Raw genomic sequence first — 17,500 nt, 5'->3', positions numbered from 1 at the left:
GCTGTATCAATATATATGTATACACACACACACACACACACACACACACACACACACACACACACACACACACACACACACACACACACCTATGTATGTATGTATGCTGGCACTGACTTTAGGGCAAGCAAGTATCAAGTCATCTGTTTACCTGTCTGCTCTGCAAGAGCTTTTTCCATTTCTGCCACCAGTTACACTGTACTCATACTCAGATACAAAACACACAAACGTGTTGATGACTGATGTATTATGTGGAGTGTTGACACAGCGGTGTGTTTTAGAGTGAGTGACTCACTTTGGGCATTAACAGGATTGACCTAATTGAGTTTCAAACTTCTCATCTTTGCTCTGCCAAAAAGGGCTACAAGTGTTTGGTGAAGATGTTATAATGTTGCCAATATTTGTGTAAAATCTGCTAAATTACTGATTTAAATGTTGTAGACACTTTAAACTGAACTTCACCCACTGCAGTTTGAAGACCTCAGAATTGAACAAATTCAACAATAATCAGTTCTAAACTTTGCAAAAATAAGATGCAACTTTTTTTTTACTGTTTTATTTGATTATTTTACTTTCTAGGCATGTAGCAGGCCTAAATGCAGGCAGGGCTCAGAGTATTACCGAGTGGCGAGAGAAGAACGGTGCTTTCATCAACAGAGAGCAGCTAAAACTGGTCAAAGGCATGGGGCCCAAGAGCTTCCAGCAGTGTGCTGGCTTCATCAGAATCAACCCACTAACCCTCAACAGGTAAACACTCATGAACACAATTCAAACACAAAGACAAACGTGTGAAGTACTTTGAAATGTATTACTCAATGTTTTATAAAAATGGTTTAACGCAAGTATTTCATTTGTAGAACTATTTGCCAATTGAGTTATGAGCAAAGTAGCTCAAAAACTGGTAATGTACAAAGATGCATAACCAGTTTTTTCTTTTGTAATTTCATTGATGAAAAAATTCCACAGGCCATCAAAGTGAAGCCTGAAAAACTGTTGGCTGACAACTTGGCACTTCTTTGTTCACAATAAGAGGCTGCTTGTAAAAACATGCCTTACAATAACATTTAGCAGAGATCCATTGCTAACTTGTTTTTATTTGAAAGTCTTTCTTCATGATTGAATTAGTCCTTAATCATGGTTAGGCCTAAAACAATATCTGAAAATCAGTAACAGAGACTAAACTGACTAAGAAGCAGCTTGTGCTCAAAAGAAAAAACGTAAAGCCCTAAAAATATATGTGTATCACATTTTTATAGCACTTTTCTATGTCAGAGGACTCCAAAGCACTTTACATTACTCATTCCCTCTCTGAAAGCAATGAGCTGCATTGTAGCCACAGCTGCCATGGGCCACACAAATGGAAACGAGGCTGCTGTGCACAGACACCACCCTTAGCTCCGACCACCACCAGTAGGTAAGGGAGGTGAAGTGTCTTGCCCAAGGACAGAACGACTGACATGGATAAGCCTCAGTTCTCAGGCTGGGCGATATAGAAAAAAATATCATATTGATTGAAAATAATGTCATGTTGATTGACATCAATAATTATTGATAGTTATAAAAAATGTAGAAAATGTATTCTAAGTGCAGCCCTGGACATTTGATGTCAATAATCAATGAAAAAATAAGCTGGTTGTGTTACCAAACTTGATTTTTTTTCATCGATACTCTGCTAATTTTTCTATTGACTTTGGTGGGGGTTTTTTCTGTCAGACTTGTAAAAACCAAAATGTCACCCTGCTGGTGAACTACTGTAACCCTTTGACCCCTATTTCACGCAGAAAGCATCAGTGGAGTGGAACGGCAGCAGAATGTCGCTGCTTCAGATAGAATCCATTTTAGGCTATGGGGTGTTTCAAACCAGCCACTACATTGCAATTTCCAGGCCCGTCCCAGGAGCGCCGTGCTGCTAAAGATAGGATCGGGTTCTATTTTTGCAGCTAGCCACTTCTGGGACACGTTAATTTCCGCAGTTATCATGAGGCTAGACAGGAAATCACGCATGGTTTCATGGTTGTAAAATCCCCAGTAATTTTCAAAATAAAAGCACTGCAGCAATCTAATTTCATATATGTGAAGCTTACCTGTGACCCAATGGCTTATTTACTCCCAGTATCATTCCAGAAGTGCAGCGGTTTGTTTTTCATGGCTTTAATCCTGGCAGTGGAGAGTAACAACATCTTAAACATTTCCTTCTTTTTGGTTTAATGGGGGATTGCATAAGCAAACCATGACCGTTGAAGTCTCGAGAGATTTTGTGATCTCGCGAGTCTAACGACAGGGTTCCCACGCGTCCTGGAAAACCTGGAAAACCTGGAAAATGATAGTCCAATTTTCCAGTCATGGAAAACACATGGAAAATGGGGGGAATTGCAAAATGTCCTGGAAATTTTTGAGTTGTCCTGGAAAATAATTTTCCATCCTTGTGGATAAACAAATGGATTAAACATTTTGGGCAATATTGGGCTGTAGCGCTTCTCCTTTAATTTCTGCATCTAGCTGGCCACATGACGCTTCCAACCAATCAGATTGCATAATCCCCTTCAGTTCCAGTTCCACTTCTGTTTTTCCAACTGTCTTTTTGGCTAGATTTACAGATTTTTCACCCCTAGATTTATTTCTCTAAAGAAGGGCCAAAAGTAGCGACTCGGTTCGCGAGTATTGCGTTATCGCAGTTTATAGAGCGAGAGGTTTTTCTCCTTCTCTCTGTTGAGTGACAAAGGAGCAGCGGAAAGCTTTTGTTTTTTTCACTCATGCGATGAGACGAGTGAACTTGAGGAGAGCTTCGGGATAGCAACGGAAAGCAGGTAGTCTACCGGACCCGCGCTCCACTCAGTAATTCATACTTGTTCTATCGTCCAACAGCAGAAACAAAAATATGTGAATGATAAAAATGTCATGAATTTGATTCTATCAAAATACTAAGTATGTGCTCAGAGGACAGAGCCTCGCTGTTCATACTGTTTTTAGCTAGCTACACAGACCGCAGCCAGGTGGCAGTGAGAACTGGACTGGCATGGTCATTGAACAAAGTTGTTAACGTAATTAAATTGAATTCAACACGGCTAAATTAATAACTAGAATGATTTTAAGTGGTAACTATATATTTATCATAGTAATGTTACGTACAGTCCAGGCTAAAATGGTAGCGAACAACTACAAGTACTTATCTCTGAGGTAGAAAAAAATATTTTTCAGGTCCAATATGTCTGTGGTGTTAGCGGGAGATATTAGCCTAGTCATCTATCCTGAATCTTGTTTCTGGATGACTGGACTAACCTAAAATGACCAATACTGGAACAACAAAATGCAGTTTAACATCCAACTATTTGGAATTAGCAGTAAAGTGTAATGTGGTGTGTACAGTAAGTATAATACATAGAATATGAAAGATATGAAAGAGCTAAGGTTTGAAAAGTAGGCCTAATTTATTGTATAAACAGTAACAATCTTTCAAAATATGTCTTTGTGTCCTTTATAGGCAGGAGTGAGTGATGTCAGGAAGACGGTGCCAATTCAAAACTTTTCAAAACTGTCTTTTTGCTAGCCCCAAGAATCTGTGCCTGTGTGTTGGGGTTTACCCCAGTGGACGAGAGGGTAGCTTCCCTGTGCCTTCGGGTCAGGGAACGGGTCCTGACTGTAGTTTGCGCTTATGGGCTAAATACCAGTTCAGAGTACCCAACCTTTTTGAAATCCTTGGGACGAGTGCTAGATAGTGCTCCATCAGGGGACTCCATTGTCCTGCTGGGGGACTTCAATGCTCACCTGGGCAATGACAGCATGACCTGGAGGGGTGTGATTGGGAGGGACGGCCCGCCTGATCTGAACTCAAGTGGTGTTTCATTATTGGACTTCTGTGCAAGCCGCAGTTTGGCCATAACGAACACCATGTTCGAACATAAGGATGCCCATTGGTACACTTGGTACCAGGGCAGCCTAGGTCGCAAGTCGATGATAGACTTTGTAGTCTTATCATCTGACCTACGGCCGTATGTTTTGGATACCCGAGTGAAGAGAGGAGCGGAGCTGTCAACTGATCACCACCTGGTGGTGAGTTGGATCAGATGGCAGGGGAAGATGCTGTGTAGACCTGGCAGACCCAAACGCATAGTGAGGGTCTGCTGGGAACGCCTGGCAGAAGACCCTGTCAAGACAGTCTTCAACTCCCACCTCCGGCAGAGCTTTGACCGTGTCCCGAGAGCAGTGGGGGACATTGACTCAGAGCGGGCCTTCTTCCACTCTGCGATTGTTGAGGCGGCTGTTGCTAGCTGTGGTCGCAAGGTGGCCGGTGCCAGTTGTGGTGGTAACCCCCGTACCCGCTGGTGGACACCAGAGGTTCGGGGAGCCGTCAGGCTGAAGAAGGAGGCCTACAAGGCGTGGCTGGTCTGTGGGTCTCCGGAGGCAGCAGATAGGTACCGGATATCCAAGCGAGGTGCAGCAGTGGCAGTTGCCAAGGCAAAATCTCAGGCGTGGGAGGAGTTTGGTCAGGCCATGGAGAAAGACTATCGATCGGCTCCAAAGAGGTTCTGGTAAACTATCCGACGCCTCAGGAGAGGAAGACAGCAACTCGCTCACACTGTTTACAGTGGGGATGGGGAGCTGCTGACATCAACTGGGGCTATGGTCGGACGGTGGAAGGAATACTTTGAGGAGCTCCTCAATCCCACCTACGCGCATTCCGAGGAGGAACCAGAGCCAGGAGACATGGGGATGGACTGTCCAATCTCAGGGGCAGAAGTTGCTGAGGTAGTCAAACAACTACACAGCGGCAGAGCCCCAGGGGTGGATGAGATTCATCCTGGGTATCTCAAGGCTATGGATGTTGTAGGACTGTCATGGTTGACATGTCTCTGCAACATTGTGTGGTCATCGGGGGCAGTTCCAGTTCGGGGGCAGACTGGGGTGGTGGCCCCCATCTTTTAGAAGGGTGACCAGAGGGTGTGTTCCAACTATAGGGGTATCACACTCCTCAGCCTCCCTGGAAAAGTACTGGAGAGGAGGGTCCGATCGATAGTCGAATCTCAGATTGAGGAGGAGCAATGTTGTTTTCGTCCTGGCTGTGGAACTGTGGACCAGCTCTATACCCTTGCAAGGGTGATGGAGGGGCATGGGAGTTTGCCCAACCAATCCACATGTGTTTTGTGGATTTGGAGAAGGTTTATGACTGTGTCCCCAGGGGCACTCTGTGGGGGACGCTCCAGGAGTATGAGGTGGGTGGCTTTCTGTTAAGGACCATTCAGTCCCTTTACCAGAGGAGCGTGAGTTTGGTCCGCATAGCCGGTAGTAAGTTGGACCTGTTCCCGATGCGGGTTGGACTCCGCCAGGGCTGCCCTTTGTCACTGGTTCTGTTCATTACCTTTATGGACAGAATTTCTAGGCGCAGCCGTGGTGTGGAGTGTGTCGAGTTTGATGGCAGGAGAATCTTGTCTTTGCTTTTTGTGGATGATGTGGTCCTCCTAGCTTCATCCAGCTCTGACCTTCAGCTCTTGCTGGGTAGGTTCGCGGCCGAGTGTGAAGCGGCTGGGATGAGGATCAGCACCTCCAAATCTGAGACCATGGTTCTCTACCGGCAAAGGGTGGCTTGCCAACTCTGGGTCGGGAGAGAGGTCCTACCTCAAGTGGAGGAGTTTAAGTATTTCAGGGTTTTGTTCACGAGTGAGGGTAGGAGGGATCGGGAGATCGACAGGCGGGTTGGTTCGGCGTCTGCAGTGCTGCGGACGTTGAGCCGATCTGTCGTGGTGAAGAGGGAGCTGAGCCAGAAAGCCAGGCTCTCGATTTACTGGTCAATCTACGTCCCAATCCTCACCTATGGTCATGAGCTTTGGGTAATGACCGAAAGAACGAGATTGCGGATACAAGCGACCGAAATGAGTTTCCTCCATAGGGTGCTCAGCCTTAGAGATAGGGTGAGGAGCTCGGACATTCGGGAGGGACTCTGAGTAGAACCGCTGCTCCTCCAGATCGAAAGGAGTCAGTTGAGGTGGTTTGGGCATCTGGTCAGGATGCCCCCTGGACGCCTCCCTGGGGAGGTGTTTCGGGCATGTCCTGCTGGCAGGAGGCCCCCGGGTCGACCCAGGACACGTTGGAGAGGTTGCATCTCCAATCTGGTCCGGGAACGCCTTGGGGTCCTGGTGGAGGTGGCTGGGGAGAGGACGGTCTGGAGCTCCCTAGTTGGGATGCTGCCCCCGCGACCCAGACCCGGATAAGCGGAGGAAGACAACGACGATTTCATTCAGCACAGTGGATTAACCTGGTTCAGTTGCTGAGCAGAACAAAAACAGGACATGGAGATGACTTGATGATGCCACAATGTCACACCTCTGGTATAGTAGAGAATAACTTCTGTTTTAGTTGTGTTGCATTGTAAGTAGAGGAAAGCAGGTGGGCTTGTGAAAGACAAAAATCTTTCCACAACTATATTGTCAAAATAACGGTGTGGGTAGGTACAATATCATATCTGTTTCTAAATATATCGGGATATCGGCAAACCGCAGTTATGATAACTTGACTTGTACACTGAAAAAGTCTTGAAAATGTCCTGGAAAAGTCCTGGAAAATTATTTCAAGAAAAGAGTGGGAACCCTGAACGAGGAGCACCGCGAGGAAGCCGTTCTGTGGCCAAGATTCTGCCAGTGTGTAATTGACCGCAATGGAGCTCACGGGTGAAACGTTCTGCTGCTGATTCACGCTTCTTGATGCTTCCAGTGTGAAACCCTTGCTGCGATGTCTTGCTGTCTGTTTTAGTTTAAGAGGGGAGGACTTGGTGACTGAGTGTGCCTGGTTCTGTGTTTTTGAAAACAGAAACCAAACTTTTCATTGTTTTTTATGGATCAGTTGTTTTTCTATTGCACTATTCAATCAATATATATTGTTATTGAATTATTGTCCAGTCCTACTTGGTTCCGAATCTGCTATCAGCCATGAGCTCCTAAACCATGAGCCATCACCCAAAAAGAACGGGGGACTTTTGCTCAAGAAAATGTCATAGAAGTGTGGTAGAATAGGTAAAATATTCTGAAGCTGTGGTTGCAGCTCAAATCTGAGTTTATATGAAAAGAAGAGATGAGGTTCAAAGGGTAGCAATTAAGTCACAGCCAATCTACGATTAACGCATAACAACAGAAGACTCTAGATCTAAATCTAAATCTGCAAAGAAGTGGATTTATGGTCCAGATAACTGTTTGGTTGGGATCTTTTACAACTGTAGAGTTTTTCAGAGTCTTTGTATGTAACATTTTGATTTAATCCATATAGAGAAGTATTATTAAGAGTTGAAATAATACTTTAATATCTGTAAATTTATAAAACCCATGCCCATGTGTGGTGTGAACAAAATGCATTAATGTTCTTACCACCATAACCTAATGTATTTAAAATCTGATTAATGCCTCTCTAAATTTTAAAGACAAAAACCCTGAGCAGTTAACATTTTTCACAATTATTGTCTTCATCCAGTGCCAGAACCACATCTCAGTCTGCACCAGCAGTCCCAGACAAACCAGTGGCTAAGAAGGGCAAAGGGAAGGTTGGCGTTAGCATACCTAACTCGTTAAACCCCCTGGACCAGACCTGCATACACCCCGAGTCCTACAATGTGGCACAGAGGTAAGACCCCCCCCCCCCCCCCCCCACCCACCCACACACACACACACACACACACACTTGTACAGCAGCATAGCATTCCCCACTGGCCAAAACATGTTCAGTCTAAGATGGAGCTGATTTTAACACCATCTCATATGGTGTTGGTTATAGTGGTGCAGGACTCTGATTTGATTTACGCAGACATGGGATACAAGAAAGGAGGCGTTAGCTTTGTACATGTGCACGGCGATGTGTGTCCTTGTGTGAGAAATGATTGTTAGCGCTGCCGATGCTGTTATCAAAAGCACATTGAACATCTGCCTAGGAAATCTGTGTAAGTGTGTTTGTGTGTAAGCCCGCTCTCCTGCAGCTGTACTCACTCAACTGTGTTTAGTCTACATAGGTTCTGACATTAGTGGCTTTAAGCATTACCCCCCTCATGTTGATGTGCTTTTAATATCCTCAGTGCTTGTGCGGGATCATGTCCACAGACTGATGCTACTTCATGACAACTCTTCTTTCACTTTCTTTTTTTTTTGCCAAAATGTAGAAGCCTTTGTTGGGTTTTAAGCCAAATATTTAGCACTGTTACTTGATTTTGTTTTATTTATTATTAGGTTTTATTTTCAACGGCATGCATTGTTGAACTTCTTTTAAAATGGATTTGCACCTTTTATCTTTCCCTTAAACTTTTTTAGAAATGTTTTCTTCCCCAGTAGCACAACTTTGTAAGACATTCATGTCCTGCAGAAGTCAAAGCTAGACTATGTTATATTTGAAAAGAGCATGGGAGTAAAGACTTGTTTTTTGGGGAGCAATTATTCTCATCTTTGCTTAAGAAAAATTAGAACCAGAAGTGAAACCAGAAGAGGGGTAATTTACATTTGTGCAAAAAATGTCTGTAAAAGTAATCAGAAAATAAACTTTTTTTATGAGGAGTTGGACAGAATAAGTTTTGTAAATGTATTAATTTTTTAGCACTTCTTGTTATATGTGGTAAAATGGATCCCCCCTCTTAGAAATTCATGTTTTCACAATATTTAAAAAAAATCATAAAATGATGCATCCCAATCTTATTAACCTCCTTTGATCTTCACCTTCATGCAGTGAAAACAGAACATTATGTGGAAGAATTGTGAAGGATTGCTGCGAGACTGTATGCCAGCACTCGTGTGTGTTGTGTCTTTATGGTGTATAAGGAATATCATGTTCATCACATTAGTGGAACTAGATCCTCCATTACTGCTCACAGCCCACACATCAACCCCTTTTTGAAACTATATACCCACACACACACAAAGCAGATACACACTTGCTAGTTGTCCACCTTTCTTTCACAGATTTTAGAATTTCCTTGAGCATATTTCTCAGTATGTAACAGTTAGGGCCTTATATTTCTAAAATCTAGACAGACGGGGACTTTGTTGTGAGCCTGAATCAAATCTATTTCTCAGCCCTCTCAACATCACGTTCTCACATGTACACCCCACCTACATGCATTGTAGTATCATTATAAACTGTTTCAAATACAGTTAAAACACCTAAACACAGCACTAAAAATGAGATGGAGAATACACACTCAAAAAAAGAACCCAGCCTTTTTTGAATACACTTGATTTTCACAAATGTTGTATATTAGATAACTACGGAAGAGGATTAGGGCCACTGAAAAGAAACAAAATTCAAAGAAGCAGAATTCTGACCTTTTCCTCAGAGTTACGAGAAACAAAATCTGAATTCTGAGAAAAAAATCAATCAGAATTCTGAGATCAGAACTCTGTTGATTTTTTTTCTTTACAGTGGCCCTAATCCTGTTCCGTAGATAACAGTATGACGAGTGATGATTTTTCCATAGTTGGAGAAAAAAAAAGTCAGTGTTTAATTCTTAAACTAAACCTATTTAGATTTTCTAAATGCATCCAGCTAAGTTGAATCACTCATGCAAACTTTCCATCTAGGACCATAGGCCTTCATGGTATGTGCCCTAAACCGCTAAGCCATCTAGACACAACTGTTTCTTTTCCTGTAGTGAGATATATGGTTGGAAACGTGAGAAGCGTAGGGAGACACAGGACAGAAGATCTCAGCGTTTAGTCCAGAGGTGTTGCTTCCTCACCGCTAAGCTATTTTTTGGCACATACTCAGCTACTATTTTTACTGATTTAGCTTACTGGTGTTGAGGGATTGATTAAGCTCAGATCCCTCCTCTAGACTGCAGCAGAGGCTCTCCGCTCACAACTGTTTGTACACAAGCTGTTTTGTGTTACATCAGCGCTTTCCCTGCTACTGCCAATTGAGCATTTCTGAGCGACATTGTACATGAATCAACTTTGTGTGTGTGTGTGAGTCCACCTGTTCTGTCCATCATGGGGCGGACAGCTGCGGAGTCTGTTTGGCGTCAGGATACCAGTGAGCGACATCCATCATGGACGCTACGCAACTGGTTCACAAATGAACACATGCATAGAGGGAAATGCTTTCCCGTCTATCACCAGCGGTGCTCAGTGTTGCTGTAAATAATATATACAGTATACAACACACACACACACACACACACACACACACACACACACACACACACACACACACACACACACACACACACACACACTTATTTCATTCTTCCATTACGCTGCTTTTCTGCTTTGGATCTTTAGAACTATGCCTGTTTAGATGCAGACTTGCTATTTAGTCCACTTTTATATTTTATGTCCAGTAAATCTGAAATGGTGTGATCTTTCTGTCTAGACATTATGGTGTGAAACATCATGGTAGAAGAAAGTTATACAAGTGTGGTTGGCAGACTTGTTGTCCAGCCTCAGCACAGTGGGGGCAGTGTCATGAGGCAAGGTGTCATGGTGTTTACAACCCGATGTGGATGTACATACTTTACGAGGGGATAAATAAAATGTGTTTTTTGGAAACGAAAAGCTTCACCTCACCAGTTTATGAAAACTGGGGCCTTCCTTTCTCACAGCTCAGTTTTACCGACTTTAAGTTTTGGGTTGTTTTGTGTTGATTTATTGTCTGATTTTTCCAGTTTAGGTTAGAATTGAATTAAAGCCTTGAATCAGAATCAAAAGGGTTTTATTGCCATATGTGTGTTACTTGGTGAAAGAAATAAATGATAAGCAACAATTAGAATTAAGAAATAAACACAACAGTCAGCTGTGATCCAGCCTGCACGCCTCAATGTCCTGGAGGTGCAGGTCCTGTATAGAAGGGAGTTTGCAACCAATAACCTTCTCAACAGAGCGTATGACACACTAGAGTCTCTAGTGTACCCCTGATGGTGGCTCCAGCATACCACACTTTGATTGAAGAGTTGAGGATGGATTCGATGACTGCGGTGTAGAACTGCCTCATCGACTGTACTGGTAGGTTGAATTTCTTCAGCTGCCTCAGGAAGTACATCCTCAGCTGGGCCTTTTTTATGACGGAAGTGACGGTGGTGCCCAGGAAGCAACATGAGTCCACCATCGTGATGGGAGTGTCGGACAGGGTTATGGGGGGTTGGGGTTGTGTGCATCCTAAAGTCGACAACAACATTGCCTTGTATTTGACTTTGCTTCTTGTAGAACATTGGTTCTCTATGTTTTGAGATGTTCTGTATAGGGATGGGAATGGATACGTTTTTTTTTTATCAATATCACTGCTGTTGTCAATTCTGTCTTTCCTGAGTTGTTCAATTGGAGGTCAAAAAGCAATCATACATGGTCTCCTGCATTATAATTGTCACTTTGATGAATAATCACTTGTACCTGTTATCGTTGTGAAAGATCTTTCCAAATGTTCTCTTTTATGCTCCTTATGAACGCAAAATGGGCAAATTTTCAACACAGGTCGGACTTTAGTCGCTGGAGTCTACTAGTGTAGCGGTGTGTGTATATAAGGCAAATGACACTAACTTGATAGGCAGTGTTAGCTGATTAGTTAGTATTAACAGGAGAGGATGTGCAAATATTACCGCTTCTGCTACGTTGAGATTCGCTAGTCTGGAGGGGGTCAACAACATTCACTTTAAGTTATCTCTTTCTTTTTTTTTTTTTTTTTTTGTTGCACAAATACTTTAGCATATTTGTTGTGTTTCCTCCCTTTAATGAAATATCTACTTTGCAAGTATTGCAAGTTGCCCTGTTGTCACCCTTTCTCATAAAACCTTCAAGCATTTGTAGTGCTTAGTCGCCACGTTTCCTGCTGAGTAAGTGTGTAAACTACGCAACGTGCGTGGTGATGCCTTTTGCACCGACTGGAACTGATCAGAGAATTTCTTGGAAGCGAAACAGTGGGAGCCGTTTCTTTCTTTTCTCGTTCATTTGGTTGCCAAACAAATCCAAATAATCAGCTTTCTATCAGTTTTACAGTTCATCTGAGTCTTGACTAATAATTATTCTTCTACAAATCTGAGATTGTCTAAATGCAATTTTGCCAAGCTAAGCTGTCTTACAGGTTATTTTTAAGGAGAAGAGGCTTTCTAGGAACCTTTCCTAACACGCTTTCCTGGTTTAGTCTTTATGCACCTAAAATGTTATGAACTTTCGATCTATCGATCAAACTTTTCTTTTATGTGTCCTGGTTTTGCTAGATGTAAAGATCAATGTCTCTCACATCAAAGGAAATGAACAACAAAGTTAAGATTAAACCAAGTAAATCTAGTAAAATAAGACACGATATTTCATTTTTTACCAATGAGGAATGGGAGTTAAGGCAGAGACGTCAGACCTGGGTGTAGAGATCCCAAGACAGAGGGGTCTCGTTCATAGAGAAATCGTCTAATACTTGTTCTTTTTTTAAATCACTCGGAGTTGCATGTGCATGATGAACATGACAATTTTCTTCAGCCCTTATCGCCTTCCAAAGCCATGGAAAGTAAATAAATGGGAAAACAATTGTGTCAGAAAAACAAAACAGTATCTTCTATGTCAAAGAAACACTGGCCAGCAACTGCATCTTGGCAAGTAGAAGCTAACTGTTATGCGTGGGGCACACCGGAGACGGACGCTCCGTGCCCTCACCACGCCTGCAGCACACCCGCACCACGCCTGCTCCGCGTCTGCATTGTCATTTTAAATAGAAGCAATTATAGTTGATGAGAGTGGGCACACAGGGAGCGCCGCGTCCCAGAAGCAGCTGTTTACGACATTATGGAGAACTTTACAACAGACATTACGAAGCGGAACGGCTTTACAGCTCAAATCCAGCCACAGTTTTGATAACTTTAAAGTACTATTGATCTTAAAATATACTAAAAAATAGTGTACTTACTCATTGTTAACGAATTTGAGTCTCACAAAACATGACGGCAAGTCTGATCATGTATAAACAATAGAGTCACTTTCCACTTCCTGTCCTCAAGTGCCATGTGATGTGACTATCGCGTGACTTTCCAAGAAGTGCTCAGCAGCGGGGCGCTTCCTGTGTGACCACTTGACTTCTCAGTGTGCGTGGCGTGGTGCGTCTGCCTCCAGTGGACCCCAGGCTTTAGCATTAGCCACTCTACAACATGGCAGAACACATTTGGGCTTGTGTTGTCTGTGGAGATAAACATCAACAGTGCATTTTTACTCAAGAAAGAGGAGCGAAGTGAAGCAGTGGAAGAGTTGCTTTGCTATTAGCCAATCAGAAGTGAGATGTTTGCATTTTCATTCAGACTATGATGAAGCAAATCTATATATAAAATAAAAACAATTGAATGAGACCTTTAAAGGGATACTATGCTACTTTTTCATATTTTAATTCATTTCCTTGAGCCAGTATGTGCTAAAATGATCCTTTAAGGGGTTAAGGAAATAGTGCTCAGACCCCACAGCCCTCTGTGGCCAGAATACCACATATGCAACTTCAGAGTTGGAGATGGGCATCTGCGGAGTGGAGTGGAGCTGACATGGTGGGCCTGGAGTCTGCTTCCTGCATGTTATAGACGGTGTTCACAGCTGATTTGTTTGATTTAGTGATTAATCACTCCTGTAGAAACTAATGAGGGCTGTGGAGACATTTCAGCTGTTAGATTAAGGTGTTAAAAAGATGAACGCACAGCGAGGAGATAAATTTCATTTTTGGTGTGACCACAGTGAATTAATAATGAACACTAGGGGGTGCTAAAAGCAAGCAAAACTGCACAGTGTGCCTTTAAATATTTCATTTATGCTTTCTGTTCTTATGAATAATGGCAGACAATATAAATTTCCACCATCACCCAAGCAGTTTATCCATTTGATGTTTTTTGTTCATTTAACCAGTTGCTGCTTTCTAATATCAGACTATACGCTTAGAATACAGAGTACAACTCAATCTGATATGTTGATTTTAATTGGTTGCTCAGTTGTGTTGCAGATGAAAAGCACATAGTTGCCTACTGTTCCATTTGTTTTTTGTTTTTTTTTACCATCACATATATATATATATATATATATATATATATATATATATATATATATATATATATATATATATAGCAAGATCTCTAGACAGATACTTTTGCAAACTTATAAGTGACTTTTCCAAAATTGAAGAAAGATATTGATCAAATATTTGCAAAGGCCTTGAATATTTACTTTGACAGAGACTGCTCTGTTGCTCTAAATAAAAAAGTTTCAAATAAAAAAAAGGCTAGAATAGAAGGTAAAGGCTATGTGAAAAAGTGTCATCAAGGTTAATCTTTTTAAGCTTTTTCTTGCTCTTGTTCCTGCTGTTTAGATTTCTGTCCCTTGTGGGTGGAAGTGTGGACCAGATTGGTAATGCGTGTTTGCGACAGTGTGTGGAGAACAAGGTTAAAGCAAGCTGCGTGGACGAACTGGCCCGAGCAGTGGACACCACACCTGAGACCCTCCAGCTCATCATAGATGGCCTCACACAGCCCCCAGGGTTCGATATACGACAGAGTAAGGCTTCACACAACTCATTTAGTGACGTGGTGTAAACCAGGAAAGCCAAAACCAGCAATGACTTATTTAGATAGAGTGGAACAATTTTTGTGATACATAATGGTAAAAAAAACTAAGATTGTTTTCAGTAGTAATAAATAAATAAACTTTATAATTTTAGTGAAACCATTTAATCTCTTGAAAGAGCACCAAACTCGCTCATTAACATCTCTTATCTGCTTTTTAACTCTCACAGTGATCTCATGTAGTAATGTCTCAGCTTTCCCTCATAATGTTCCTCATTGGTCCCTACAGGCTAACAGAAAATCAAACTTGGCCTGTTTTCTCTAAACGTTTTGCTAGTTGTACCACACACCGGCTTTTTTCTGAGTGAACTATAATAGCTGTGTCTTGGCAGTGTAACTCGACAGGATCTGACAGCGACATGGCTTCCTCTCTCTAGCTTAACAATGCAGCCAGTATGCTTCTGGCAGCATGTGATGGGTCCAACAGACGGTTGTTGGGCAGATTATCCAACAAACACACGACTGGTTTTCTCCTTATTGTCAGGTTTTTGAGTTTAGACATAAAATAAAATCCAAGTTATTTGCTGTATTTTATTTCTAATTAGAAGTGCTATACTTGTGTGTATATTATGAATGTTTGCCACAGTTTGAACATTAAGTACAGAGTTTTCCACTTTATCCCAATCAGACTGAAATGTTTTATACTGTTTGATATAACAGGGCAAAAAGTGCTGTCTATGAGGCAGCTTAGCGGTGGCTTAAGTCTTCCTAAAATGAAGAAACGGAGCTTTGAGGTTCATCTTCAGGTTGGCCCTATTCGGTTGCAGCACACTTTAGTTGGCCTTCAAGGCAGCCCTCAGCTGAGTAAACAGATGGGACTGAAGCTACCACATAAAATCAGTGGTGTAGGGGGGAATAATTGGACTAGACTATTTCCTGGATCGCAAGCCTTCCTTGTTTGTGTTAATGATACAGAAAGGAAAACAGATCATGTGAGCAGTCAAAGTGGAAAGGATGAATGGAATATTGGACAAATGCAGAGGAGGTGTGTGTAGACACAAGTGTTCAGTTACCTTTGGTAATATAATATGTTTGTCATTTCTACCCGTCTGGGTAACTATCTGCTTTTCCTTTTCTTGTTTTTCTTTTTTTGGTTTTTGTCATTATGTTCCTACAATTCCACATTACTTCCTCTTTTGTCCTCCTTACCCCTTTCCTTGGCAGATTTTGGACAGGCAGACTTTAAACGGGGCATTGTGTCGATGAGTGACCTACAGGTGGGTGCGGTGCTGACTGGCCGAGTGGACAACACGACTTTGTTCGGATCGTTTGTAGATATCGGCGTTGGCCGCGCAGGTCTCATTCACAAGAGCAACATTACTCTGGACAAGCTGCCCGTCAGCCAGCGTCGGCGCAGCCTGGCTCTCGGACCCGGGGAACGAGTTGAAGTCCGGGTCCTTAATGTTGACCTTCAGAGAGGACGAATTGGGCTGGACCTGATTAGGATCCTTCAATAGAGGTGGACTACATGTGTCATACAAAATCACATACAAGACAAAGGGTGAGTGAAGAAATGCCTCCTAAATGCTTCTTGTGTATTTATAGAAACCGGTCATAGTTAAATTTTTAGGAACATATATTTTCATTATTTGTTTTTTTAAAGCCGATACCAATTTTTAAAGAATTTTTGTTGCCGGTGGCTGATATCTAAAGCCGATTATTGAGACTGATATACATACGTTTTAGCAGCACATTGATTGTAAAAGACAACTGAACACTCACTGTGTGCAATAGAAATTAAATGCGTCAAAACATCTCTTAATATTTATTGAACTTCAAATATAAGACAAACTCAAAACATTAAAATAAACAATGTGTTGGGGTCCTTTCTTCAGTCTAGTAGTGGCGAGTGCCTGATTAAAAAACCAAAAAAAATTGTATCGGCTTTAAATTATTATTTCGGCCAATATAGGAAAGATTGAATATGTCGGCCGGCCTCCAATTTTAGATTAGACCTTATAACGCCTAATCCTTGAGCTAGGGATGAGTACCTTTCACATTTTAATCGATTCGGTACCAATTCCCGGTACCTAGGAATCGATACAGCTACTTAAGGGTACCAATTTCGATATACTTTCTCTCTGCCTACTCGGAAGTCAGAATTTCCGAGTGCCGAGGTGAAAACGAACGCGCCATCAGCAACTAGCAATGGAAGCTCAAATCTCAAGCTAACGTTATCTTAAACAGTTTTTTTTTTTACCTTATGGAGCAGAGTAAGACGATGTTAACTCATTTATGGCGCTTACACATTAGCGTCGGCACGGCCCCAAAAGCACCGGAATTTGGTTTCACACACAGGTCAGATTTGCGTTTTCGGTGCTGAGGCGACTCTTTTTCTCAGACCTTCTCCCCAGCGGTCAGACTGGGACCGAGGTGACACTACAGATTGATCAGCCGGCTGAAATCATGCCTACTGCCTCCAGTCTGTGAGAAGAATGAGCCAGTGGGGGATTTCCTGCATGCACAATTCATTTTCATGAATTCGAGGATTTTTGCATTCCTGAGAAGTCCCTCGGATTTATATGTGAACACTACACAACCTGTACCAGCCCAAACTCACGCCATCCAGCCGACCGTGCCGACGCTTAATGTGTAAGCGGCGCTATTAAAACGTTGTCAGTGTTGTCATCATCAACCAGTCACCAATCACATTTAGTGAAGTAGACCCAAACTTTAGAGTGCATTCTTTCTACCATGCTGCTTGCTCTGTTTACATCTCGCCCACAGAGACTGATGACATAACTCTCTTGCACATGCACTGGTGTCTATCTTGGGAAATCAGGTACCGAACGCTAGTGTGTAAGTGGCAAAATGTACCGAAACAAGGCACCGTTTCATGTTGCGCAAGTCGGTCCTTGGTCGGTACCACAGAATTCGGTGTGTGCCTTAAAAAGTACAGAATACGGTACCCATCCCTACCTTGAGTTGTATTGTTTTTTTTTTTGTTTTTTTTGTAAACACAACAAA

At 42.4% G+C, this 17,500-nt stretch overlaps 1 protein-coding gene across 2 annotated transcripts in view; it reads left to right on the top strand.

The window, feature by feature from the left end:
- Nucleotides 1-17,500, top strand: part of srbd1 (S1 RNA binding domain 1) — an 88,528-nt gene that overhangs the window by 69,772 nt on the left and 1,256 nt on the right. For both annotated transcript variants that reach the window (XM_015944626.3, XM_070541972.1), the window contains exons 18-21: nucleotides 580-747; nucleotides 7,456-7,605; nucleotides 14,281-14,465; nucleotides 15,698-16,034. In XM_015944626.3, the coding sequence (XP_015800112.3) occupies nucleotides 580-747; nucleotides 7,456-7,605; nucleotides 14,281-14,465; nucleotides 15,698-15,990 (796 nt within the window). In that variant the 3' untranslated portion in view covers nucleotides 15,991-16,034. The remainder of the gene's footprint in view (nucleotides 1-579; nucleotides 748-7,455; nucleotides 7,606-14,280; nucleotides 14,466-15,697; nucleotides 16,035-17,500) is intronic.

Source organism: Nothobranchius furzeri, chromosome 12, assembly GCF_043380555.1.
Source record: "Nothobranchius furzeri strain GRZ-AD chromosome 12, NfurGRZ-RIMD1, whole genome shotgun sequence".
Taxonomy (NCBI): domain Eukaryota; kingdom Metazoa; phylum Chordata; class Actinopteri; order Cyprinodontiformes; family Nothobranchiidae; genus Nothobranchius; species Nothobranchius furzeri.
The sequence above is the reverse complement of the archived record's forward strand: the minus strand, read 5'-3'. Positions and strand labels throughout refer to the sequence as shown.